Source organism: Felis catus, chromosome B1 (genome assembly GCF_018350175.1).
Source record: "Felis catus isolate Fca126 chromosome B1, F.catus_Fca126_mat1.0, whole genome shotgun sequence".
Taxonomy (NCBI): Eukaryota; Metazoa; Chordata; class Mammalia; order Carnivora; family Felidae; genus Felis; species Felis catus.
Window position 1 is genome coordinate 165,729,541 of NC_058371.1, and position 12,356 is coordinate 165,741,896.

A 12,356-nucleotide genomic window follows, 5' to 3' on the forward strand; every position below is an offset into this window, starting at 1 on the left:
CATTTGTCTTTCTTCTGTCTCTCTCCTCTCCGTCTCCACAGCCATCCTTTCCTGCCCCCTAAAGCGGTCAACCGCAGGAAGTCAGGGAGCTCTATCGTGAAAGAAAAGAGCAGGAAGTGTCACCAAAAGTGAAAGTGATTTTGACCCGACGTCCTTCGTCTTCACCTCTCCTCTCCTCTCCAGCAAAGGATGGGGCAGCAGAGCTGAGCGTGTGTGTGTGCCAGGTGGGAGCGAGTGTAGTAAAGGAATGTGTTATGTTCGCAGCAACAGCTTGGCAAACGCGTTGCGAACAGAATGAGGCTCAAGTCCACTTGCTAAGTTTGGCGCGAGCGTGCCCGGTGAATTGCAACCCCTCTCTCTCACCAGGAAGAATCTTCTTTCCTTTGCCGCCCCACTCCGCCCCAGCACCTGAAGGGGAGAGTCCCAAAGTTTGTTTCCGTCCGTCCTCGATCCCCTGTGCTCACCGCAGTCTCCCGTCCCCACGCCCAGCCATCCTAATGGCCCCGCTCCTTCCCCTCAGCCTTGAAAATGGGTACAAAACAGGTCCTCAGACAACCTGAGAGAGGAGCTTCGTTGGTGAAAGCCAAATCCCAGCAGGAAGCAGCGGGGGGAGGGGGGAGGGAAAAGTGGAGGCTAGGCACTGCTGTGGGCGGGGACCCGCTTAGGGTTGGGGGCGGCGGACGCCAGGAGGGGCGGAAATCCAGAGTTCAAGGTTGGGAAGAACTCGCTCAGCCTTTCCGTGCCAGCGCGCTGAGGTTAACCTCGGAGGCTCCACGGTGCGGGCACGAAAGGGTGTTGAGCGGTATACATAGCTCTCCATACACATTGAGAGCTCAGCGAGAAAAGGAGGGGGCGAGGAAAGGCAGGTTCCGCCTCCCCCTGGCCCGCGTGCACACACGCGCCCACCGCGGCTCGGGCTGGCTGAGCGCGGGCGAGTGTGAGCGCGGGCGAGTGTGAGCGCGAGTGTGCGCACGCCGCGGAGAGCCTCTGCCCTCGCCTCGCACCCTGCTCAGGGCATCTTGAGAGCCTGGAAACGTGAACAGGCTTAAAGTATGGCATGTTGCAAAGATGGTTTCTGCCAAGAAGGTACCCGCGATCGCCACGTCCTCCCGGGTCAGTTTCGCCCTCCTGCACTTCCTTTGCCTGGCGGCTTGGTGAGTTCTTTGGGGTCCTGAGGGGCAAGGGTGGAGAAGTGGCCAGCTCCGAGCCCCCTCCGGCCGCCGCCCCTCCCAGGGCAAACCAGACCCTCCTGTTTCCGCTGTAAGGTCAGGGACCGAAGCTAGGCTTTTCTGTGACCGCGTAGACGCGGAGAGCAGAAGGGGCACCGGGTGCAAGAAGAGTGTGGGTTTGGGGGTGCGTGTGCTCAGGGTGCGCCTTTCCCGACCATTTCTCTGTCCCCCCATCCTTCAGACCTGCCTCTTGTAGCTTGGGGCAAAAGTCTCTTTCCCTAGAAGATAAACCTGTTTCCACCTGTTCTGTAATCGATTCTTAAAACAACCCCTTACGCCGTTTTCTTTTTTCTTTTTTTCTTTTTTTTTTTTTTCTTTTTTTTTTTTTTTTTTTTTTTGCGTTTGCAGTTTAAACGAATCCCCAGGACAAAACCAAAAGGAGGAGAAATTATGCCCGGAAAATTTTACCCGCATCCTGGACAGCTTACTCGATGGTTATGACAACAGGCTGCGTCCTGGATTTGGGGGTATGAAAGATTTCAAACGCTCAAGTGTGTCCTGTCTGTCCCTCTCTCGGTCTGCCTGTCTGTCTGTCTGTGGGAATATCATTAGGTATGCCTCGAGTGCAAAAATGGAAAATCTCTTCCCCTCTCTCTCTCTCTCTCTGCCTCCCTCCCTCCCTTCCTCTCTCTCCCCGCCCCCCCACCTTGATGAGACCTCTGACAAGAAGACCGCCTCCACCCTTACTTTCCCATCTCCCTGCAGACTCAGAAGCTTTGCCTCTCCCCCACACTAATTACCTTCCGGGACCTGACTGCTGGGTGGGGGAGGTTGGAGAGAAAGAGTCAAAAACGGGAACGTGGGGCTCGGCTGCCCAGCTGCGCTGCGCCCTGAGAACGGACTTCCCCTGCACCTGGCCGCTTCGCTCAGAGCTGGTTGCACTTGAGGCAACTGATCCGAAGTCCCTTGTCCTCCCACGTGGTATTTGTTCCTCTGCCAAAACCTCGCCACCGTGCTCTACCTAGGACAAGAATCTGGGGCACGAAGCTGCCTGCTCTGCTAGAGAACCCAGTCCTTTCCTGTTCTCCTACACAGTGGGATCAATTTTTACTTCATTTGGGGAGAGGTCATTTACTTCCCTCCCAAGACTTTGGAGTTAGAGGTGTTTCAGCTTTATTTCTTCCTTAAGTATTTTACAGTAGCTCTAATTAACCCTACTGCGCATCCATTAACCCTACGGTTGCTCCTTTTCATATTCATATTCCATTTGCTTATATAATGAGAATTTATGTGGCAAGCATTTTGCTAGGCACTGTGTTCACAGAATCTGAAGATTCAATTCTTAACCTCAGACACCCACTGGGTCCAGTTCGGGGAGAACACGTGACTTCACCCCAAGTGTCAGTTCAGGACCCGACCACCAAGTCCCTCTTCTTTCCAACTACTCTGAGCCTACTGGGAAATGAGTTGATCAAGACCTAGGCTGTGTCTTAAAAGAGCCTCTAGTAGGAGTAGGAGTAGGAGTAACAATAATAAGCACTAATATTGCATTTATTTATTTATTTGAATTGGCATATACACCAGGCATTTTATAGGCATTACTGAGAGTAAGCTATTACCATCCCCATTTTATAGATGAAGAAATTTAGGCTTGGGAGGCTAAGTAACCAGTTCAAGTTCACAGTTGGTAAGTGGCATGGGCAGGATGTGAACCCAGGTCAGGTTGTATATTTATAAGAGACAAACCCATGAAGACGGAGATGATATCAGATGCTATGTGGTGAGCATCACATGATGTTAGCAGCACAGGGGACTTCAAGCTTCCTCCTGAGAGTGTATAAGAGATAGGATGATGAGAGAATAGAGAAAGTGAACGGGAGTAGGACATTCCTGGGAATGAAGACAGAATTAGACACTGTCTGTGGTTTGAAAGAATTATCAGAAGTAAAACAGAATTGGATAGAGTGAAGCTGGATGATTCTTTGGAGTCTGACTAGTCTGGTTCTCCTCATTTGACAAATGGGGACACTGAAGATTAGAAATGGAAAGTGATTTTACAGGGACACATAGCATATTAATGGTTGTCTGGCATCAGGCTTTCTGATCCCCAACTTTTTTTCTGGATTTTATTGAGAAGGTGCTAGGGGGCCATTGAGGGTATTAATTGATTTTTTGGCGTGTTGACAGTGACAAATATGGATGAGAAGGATGAAAGGTTCTCCTCACATTGCCTCAGCAGTAGGATGCTCCGCACTGCATTTGCCTCCGTGCAAATCTGGAAAGAGGCTTCCTTACAGAAGTGAATCATTTGCCAGCGCATGATCTTTCACAAGTGATGGGGAAGTTATCACTATATATCCCACCCCCCAAGAAAAAAATTTGCCGAGAATATTTCAGACAATGTGATACCATTAAAGACTATATTGTCTCGACAAAAGAGGATTTATCTGCCCGTAAAAGTTTTAAACATGACATTTGAAGTAAGGGGGAAAAATAACAGAAATACAAAATCACAGGAGTTTAAATATTTATTGGAGAATTGATGTACCTGCACATAAATTAAAGTGAAAAGTTACAACTGAAATGGTATGGTTTTATTATTAAATGGCAAAAGTTACAATAGTATCTCCCCCGTTGGTTATAATGCAAGTATAACTCAAAAAGAAGAAGGTGTCCGTTGCGGATGAATCCTTTTGAACCAGCTATCCTCTCCCATGATATTATATAGACAATAAAATGAATGAAATCAGTCAACATGAGCCATTACTGGATTTTGGCCAGCTGCAATATGGCTGAAACGTCTCAAGGGCATTATTAGTCATCTTACTTGTCACTGCTAGGTGATGTACATTACCCACCTGGAGATACTTTTATAGCTTTATGGGAAGAGGTGGAATTCATGTTACTTCAAGTGTTAGCAGTTGATTAATCATTAAAAATGTACGATGTCACACAATTTTTGGGCTATGCTCATAAATATTTGTGGTAAATGTGATTCATCTTTTTAGACATGGGTCATTCTCTGTAAATTCACAGCATTCCAAACATGACAGAGGGATAGTAATTCTCACCTGCAGAAAACTGTGTAATCTGTTTACAGGATGTTATAAACAAGCATCGCTGAAAATAATAAGAAAACTCACACTTAGCACAGACTCTTGGATGTGCTGCAAGTTTGGTCCCTTCTTTGACATTTCAGTACTTTGTGGCAAGTTTGGCATTTTAAAAATAAAATGAAAACAATTCGGATTTTGACCGGTATGCTATAAATACAGATTTACTTCCTGGTTCCTTTAATCCCACTTCTGCTCTTTGTAGAGCGTTTACTTTATATCTGTTTATACAACTTAGCTGTGTTCCATTTAAAATAAAGCTAAAAGCAAAGATTTGAATTGAAATTGGATGGTTTGTGATTGCTCAGTAGGCCGGCAGGGGTTGGAATAGATTTGGAAACTAAATTACATATTTTTAACTCAGCAGCACAGCTTGCAACCGGGAAGTAAAAGGAACTGAAATGGTTCTCTTCTTTTCATCCCTCCAGGGTCTCCTCTCCCTTGTCTCCCACGTTCTCCCATTGGAGAAGAAAAGGGGAAAAGGTGAGAAGAGAAGGAAGGAGGCATGGTGAGAGAAGCCAGATTGGGACTTCTGAAGGGGTATAGTTCTTTTGGCCTCTGACAAATCAGTCTGCCGTCATCCTGAAGTAGCTTGCACCTGCTTAGAAGTGGCTCACAAGTGAAGCTCTCCACAAAGAAGCTAGAAAATCAGTCCCCTGTGCTCTTAGCCACTTTCCACACTGTTACATGTGGTCTTAAAAATGCATAGCTAACCACCAGGAGATTGTTTAGGAAGTCAGCCCTTACCCACTTCCATTTTACTGCCGGATTACGCTACCTTTGTGCATTTCCATCTTTTGAGGCACGTGGTCTGGAATAATAAATGCTTCAATTAGAGACAGTTGCCTTAGATCCTCTTGCACAAACTCCCTGAAATGGGAACTGACCATTAGGTCAGTTTTGCAAGGTTGCTCACCAACATAGTAGAACTCCACATTAGTGGAGTCCTCTATAGTTTGGAATCATTTTTTTTTAAGTTTATTTATTTATTTTGAGAAAGAGAGAGGGAGAGAGAGAGAGAGAGAGAGAGAGAGAGAGAGAGAGAGAGAGAGAATCCCAAGCAGGCTCCTCACTGTCAGCGCAGAGCTGGATGTGGGGCTCAGACTCACATGAGATCATGACCCCAGTGAAAATCAAGGGTCCCACGCTTAACCAGCTGAGCCTCCTGGGTGCCCCAAAACCTTTTTGCATATAATGCTTAATAAGATTAGCAGAGATAAGCAGGGTGGGCATCCTCCCTATGTTCTAGGGGAGGCTGAGAAAAGTTCCAATGAATTGCTCAAGAACCCTAAAACTACTCATAGACAAGGCTACTAATACACCAGGCAGCTGGTCTATTGCGACATCCACTTCTAAGGCTTTTTAAAAACATCCTCTGTTTACCAAGAGTGGAATTTTCATTAACATACCTTCTTGTTTCTAATTAGGTTATTAAAATAAGCAAAACTACATTTCCCTCAAAGGAGTGAAATGAGAACTTTTATTCTAAAGCTTTAATAACATTTTAAAATGGGAAAGCAAATATGGAGAAGTATATATACTTTGGTATATTTGGAACATCTTTACTATAGAAATAAAAATATTCTTGCAATGTTTCACATGATCCATATCCTAACCTGAAAATTAAATTAATGCACTAACCTTGTGCTAGCTTTATTGAGTCTACAGAGAATATATTTTTGAAAGTATATAGACGAAAGAACACTTAAAATCCACAGGGTGACAGAAAAATAAAGCTTCATTCTCTTTTGATTTGTCACACCCACTTATGCATTCATTTGTTGAACCAATACCTATTGAGACCACTATGTATCAGGAACAATGTGAGCTTGTAAAGATGTAATTCTGAATCAGACACAGGCCTTTGTGAACTATATGGCCAAGCAGTGTAGTAGAGAGATAAAACTACAGAGAAACAACTAAATAATTAAAGATCTCCCCATGGGACAATCCAATAGCATGCTAAGATAGAGAATAAATTGGATAAGGGGTCTATTTCAGCACAGTGGTCAAGAAAGTCTCTTAAGCTGAGACCTAAGGGTGACAGATATAGAAAAGGTAAACAATGGTTGTTCTCAGATAGAACAAAAAGGCAAGTTTAAGGATCCTAAGGTAGATAAGAATTTAGTGTGATATAGGCAATGAAGGGAGTCCGGGAAAGGGAGTTCCATGAAGGTAGTAAGAAAGCAAGAGGAAGATTCTCACAGTTCTAGCTTGTGATGGTAAACAAAGACCAGATCATGCAAGACCCTTAGTAAAAGAGTTTAGATCTTTCTTTTAGTGAACCCGGAAGCCATTGGAGTTTTTTAGGTGGAGAGAATGAACGACTCGGTGTGACTTTGTATCATGATTCCTCTGACTGCTGCTTAATAAAAGGAAGGATATAGAGGTTGGGCAATACTGGAAGCAAAGAGACCAATGAAGAAGGTTTGTGTGTGTGTGTGTGTGTGTGTGTGTGTGTGTGTGTGTGTGTGTGGTGAGGGATGGGAGGTTCTCTGAAGTTAGTGGTGGGTTGTAGTAAATGTAGATGTAGTAAAATGGAGTTAATTGGAAAAAATTAAGATACATTTTGGAAATATAATCGAACTATTAATTGGTGCTGGATTTCATAGGGGTGGTAAAGGAAAGGGAGGAATCAAAAAATGACCCCTGGATTTTTATTTTGAGAAAATGGGCAGAGGATGGTGTTATTTAAATTAGGGAGGTGGGGAGGAAGAAGAGAGATGGGCGTGAAATCAAGAAATCATGTGTGGATACGTTGAGTTTAGGATACATATATGGAGTCCTAGCGGTTGTACTTGTTGGGATATCAGACAAGAGTTTTGTTTAGAGATATGCAAGAGTCACCAGCATATAACACTGTGAGAATAGATGCTACAGAAGAGTATGAAGGCACAAAGAGCCCTGAACCAAACCTCCAAGAGCATTAACGGTTGAGGAAAGGCAGAAAACAGAATTGCCAGAGAAGGATGTAAAAGAGGAGACTGTGATATGTAGGTGGGCACTAGGAGAGTGTGAATTTCTAGAAGTCAAGAGAATGGAATGTCTTAGGAAGGAGGGATGAGAAAAACCTTTTTCAAAACCTTCCACGACGTAAGTAAGATAAGTCTGGCCACATGGAGATATTTCATTTGGTTCACTTTTCATTAACTACTTACTAATCATATAATATGTGCCAGGCATGATTCTAGGATGGCACTGGAATGCATTAGTGAACAAAAGAGATGCAGTTCCCTACCTTCATGAGCTGACACTTTAGTGAAAGGGACAGAAAATGAACAACAGAAATAAATAAAATATAGAGTGTCAGAAGTCGATAACTGCTATGGAGTAATATAAAGCAGGGAGGAGTTGCAGTTTTAACGAAGTTGGTAAGAAAGACTTCGTTGAGGGGCGCCTGGGTGGCGCAGTCGGTTAAGCGTCCGACTTCAGCCAGGTCACGATCTCGCGGTCTGTGAGTTCGAGCCCTGCGTCGGGCTCTGGGCTGATGGCTCGGAGCCTGGAGCCTGTTTCCGATTCTGTGTCTCCCTCTCTCTCTGCCCCTCCCCCGTTCATGCTCTGTCTCTCTCTGTCCCAAAAATAAATAAACGTTAAAAAAAAATTAAAAAAAAAAAAGAAAGACTTCGTTGAGAAGGTGATTTTTAAAATTGATTTATTTATTTTGTGAGAGAGGGAGGGAGAGAGAGAGAGAGAGAATGAGTAGGAGAGGGCCAGAGAGAGAGCGAGAGAATCCCAAGCAGGCTCTATGCTGTCAGTGTAGAATCCCACATGGGGCTTGAACCTAGGAGCCATGAGATCATGACCTGAGCCAAAACCAAGAGTCAGGCACTTAACCGACTGAGCCACCCAGGCACCTGAGAAGGTGGTATTTGAACAGTGATTCTAAGTATAGGTAAAAGCATAAGCCACATTTGGGTTGAAGGAACTCTATGTGCCAAAGTGCTAAGCATGGAAATCAGTGTCGCTGCAGTAAAGTTCAGCAGGACTGAAGAGTAAGAAGGGGTTAGTGTGATACAAAGATGAGGTTGTGTAAAGCTTTGCAAGCTGGTAAGGACTTTGCTTTTACTGTGATTCATATCAAAAGTGAATAGAGAGATTCCAACAGGGGCAAAACCTGAACTGCCTAATTTTCAAAAGCCCACCTTGGATTTTGTATTGACAACAGGCACTCAGGGTCAAGGGCAAAGGCAGAGAGGTTTTCACAATTAACTAGGTGAGAGATGATGGATATTTTGACCAAGCTGGTGGCAGTGAAGCTTGTAAAGTTGGAAGAAATGATGGGTTTCTGGCTATGTTTCAAAGGTCTAGTCCACTGACGACAGCTAGGATGTGGGATGTGAGGAAAAGGGAGGGGTCAAATCTGACTCCAAAGTTTTTGACTCGAACGCCTGGAGAAATAGACTTGCCGACACTGCGGCAGAAGCAGATTCGGGGTGTGGATGAACAATTTGTATGTGGATATGTTAAATTTGAGATGCCGATTGGACATTAAGTGGAGGTAAGTCTGAAAAGCAGGGACGATTGGTATGTCACTATATATGGTATTTAAAGCCATAAGACTAAAGGGATCATCAAGAGATTAAGGATGATAGAGAAGAGGTACAAATACAGGACTCTGAAGTCTCCCGTGTTAAGAGGTGGGAGAGAAGAGGAATCTCTGTCTCAGGAAGACCAAATGAGGAGTGGCCTTTGGGTAGGAGGAAAATCTCAGAGTATGCATACTGGATGTTAAATTAAAAATATATAAATATAAATAGATAGATAGATATAGATATTTGTTTAGAATAGGAGGTGGGGGTGCATGGGTGGCTCAGTTGGTTAAGCCTCGGACTCTTGGTGTCATTCAGGTCATTATCTCAGAGTTCATAAGTTCCAGCCATCTTTGCTGATGGTGTGGAGTCTTCTTGGGATTCTGTATCTCCCCCTTTCACTGCCCCTCCCCACTCTCTCTTCTCTCAAAACAAATAAACTTAAAAGAAAAAGAGGACTCCCTCTCCCCCCCCTCTCAAAAATAAACATTTAAAAATTAAAAAAAAAAAGGGGGGGGGCCTGGGTGGCTCAGTCAGTTAGACGACTGACTTCAGCTCAGGTCATGATCTCAGCATTCGTGGGTTTGAGCCCTGCCTCAGGTTCTTTGCTGACAGCTCAGAGCCAGGAAACTGCTTAGGATTCTGTGTCTCCCTCTCTCTCTCTGCCCCTCCCCCACTCACACTCTGTCTCTCTCTCCCCAAAATAAATAAAAATTAAAAATTAAAAAAAAAAAGGAGGTGGGATTGATCATTTGCTTCTTAATGCTCCTGACAGATTAAGAAAGATAAGAACATAAAATTGATCACTACATTCAGCAATATCTGCATGGTCAGTGATTTTGACAGGAGCAGTTTTGGTGCTGTGATGGGTGTGGAGGTCTCATTGGGAGACATTGAAAGAATGGGAGGAGTCTTTGGACATTTGTATTAAATTATTGTACGGGGCAGCAGAGAAATGGGGTGGTAAATGGAAAGAGAAGTAGGATCAAGAGAGCCTTTCTATTTTCACTTATTTTTAATATTTCTAATGTTTATTTTTTTGAGAAAGAGAGAGAGAGAGACAGAGTGCAAGCAGGGGAGGGTGGAGAGAGAGAGACACCGAATCCGAAGCAGGCTCCAGGCTCTGAGCTTCAGCACAGAGCCTGATGCCGGGCTTGAACTCACAAGCTGTGAGATCATGACCTGAGCCTGTTTAAAAGTGGGAGAGATTAAATTATTTTTTTAAATCTGTGGGAATTGTGTCAGAGATATGAATGATATTGACAAAAGGGATTTTCGTGGATCCTGGGCATGAAAACCAGGTTATGAGAGATGGTAGAGTGAATAGAAAAGGAAGAATGAGAGGCAATAATGGATTTTTTTTCCCCAGAAGTTCACGATGTGAAAAGCAAGAGAAAGAGAGAAGGTTGCCTTCTTTTCAGATGAGAAATATCAGAATACATCTGTAGGGGATCACCTAGTAGGGGGTACGTTAATATTACAACGGAGGGAAGGAATAACTGAGAGAAAGACAAGGGACTATAGAAACCAGAACAGGAATGTACTTTGTTCTCTCAGTTTAGCAAAAAAGATGTACTGCTGCTCTCTATCGTATATTTGCATTTTCTTTCGGGCAGGGCAAGGATATGCAACATGCCTTTGGTGTTTCCCAAAGTAGGCCCTGTAAACTCTAGATAGAGCCTATTTGCAACTTTATGGATATTTATTTAGATAATATTTCCCCGGGTTGTTAGTTTCCTTTTAGGTGAAAAATACATCAACCTGCATGATATTACTGCCTAGGCCTTTTTATTGTATTTATTTTTAAAAGCCTCTTTTGCACGGAATTGGATTCTGGATTAAAAGTACTTGGTTCACCAATAACACCCATTATCGGTCCACACATAACCTTCTTTTTAACTACCCATCCATCTATGGACTCATTCACTGCGATAGAGTAGACACCAGTTCAATCATTAAACTGTACAACTTTGATAACTTCCATCCTGCTATGTAGTCTCCTTCATCTTTTCTCCCTGTCTGCCCCATCGGAAGCAACCACCGCTCCAAGTCCTTTTTAAATTATTTCATAGGTTTTCTTTGAATCTCATTTTGGCTCAATTTTTAAAATTTTAAATTAGGAAATGTATTGGCTTGGAACATGTTATATATGAGCTTTTGGTGTTTTTCTCCCCCCACTTAATTGTGTATGCTAAGGTTCATTCTTGCTGATGCATATTGCTATAGATCATTCATTTGACTGCTGTGTGATATTCCCACTTCATAGGAACTAGTTTATTCATCTTCTCTGTTGGCAGTAGGCATTTTGCTTGTTTCCAAGATTGTGTTGCTGTGAATATTCTGGCCCAAATTTCCTGCTGTAAATGTGCAAAAGTTTCTTTTGCATATACATCCAGGAATGGATTTTTCTGGATCTTAGTGTAAGTGGGAGTTCAACTTGATGAGATAATGCCAAACTGTTTTCTGTGGTAGTTTTACAAATTAAAACTCTCATTTACAATGAATATGAGATTCAGGATCCACAAACCCTTCAACCATACTTGAAATGGTCTTTGATTGTGAAATAATTAGAATTTTCTGATTTCTAATGTGGTTGGATGTCTTCTCAAACCTTTAATGTCTACAAGAATTTTCCTTCTGTGAATTGCATTTTCATCTTTGGCCCTGATTTCATTGTTTTTTTAAATGCTTTTCTTATTTATTTACTTTAATTATTTTAAAAGGTGACCTGGATTGATAGAAGGATCATAGGACATAGGAAGCACTAATCTTTAATGTCATTTAAGTAAAACTCTATACCATTCTGTTTTCTCTGTGACATCAATGGATACCTTTTCTTTGTTTACCAGGCAGGAAGGCTAGCATTTCTGTATTTTTTGATGACAAACTAAATTATAGATTTCTTTAAATATATCACTCAAGATTCCTTGTTGTTATTGTACCTCCTAAATACGTTAAATCTCTTGAGTTTTTGGAAATACATCAGCAGCGTTTTGTAAGATGTAGCTTGATGCATGAATTTAAGTGGCTGGAAAACCATAAATATGTCCTCAAATGCATAGCTGGGGACAAAATGTGAACAGGATTAACCATTTCCATAATCAGCCAGACACATTAGGTCTTTTCCCTGGTGTGACAGCAAATTGGACACTGTTATGGGGCAAGAAATTAAATCGTTATATCCTTTGACCAGGTCTGTACAGCTGAAGTAAAGTTAATAGTGGAAAATTATCTCATATATTATTAATTGTCTTCCTACTTTGCACCCAAGTTAGATTCATTAATAAGATGGGAATATTCCTTTGCATTTGATCTTAGTAGTCTTGGTTCTTTCTTTCAAAGACTATTGCAGATCACTTTGTTTGCCTTACAAAATGCCAACTACATTTTGCAGATTAAAAATCACTTCCCTATTACCAAAGAAGTCAGATTTTTTAAATAAAATATGTCTTTGATGTTACACAAATGCATGTAACATTATGAGAAGTCCTTCCAAGCTCAAAATTATCTGGTTTCTATGTAATTATGCTCTTAGTAAGGTTGAT

The 12,356-nt window shown here is 42.6% G+C and overlaps 1 protein-coding gene across 1 annotated transcript in view; it reads left to right on the forward strand.

The window, feature by feature from the left end:
* The first annotated feature begins 725 nt into the window (after positions 1 to 725).
* Positions 726 to 12,356, forward strand: part of GABRA4 (gamma-aminobutyric acid type A receptor subunit alpha4) — a 72,126-nt gene continuing 60,495 nt past the window's right edge. The window contains exons 1-2 of the mRNA XM_003985405.6: positions 726 to 1,154; positions 1,578 to 1,696. Coding sequence (XP_003985454.1) covers positions 1,069 to 1,154; positions 1,578 to 1,696 — 205 coding nt within the window. The 5' untranslated portion in view covers positions 726 to 1,068. The remainder of the gene's footprint in view (positions 1,155 to 1,577; positions 1,697 to 12,356) is intronic.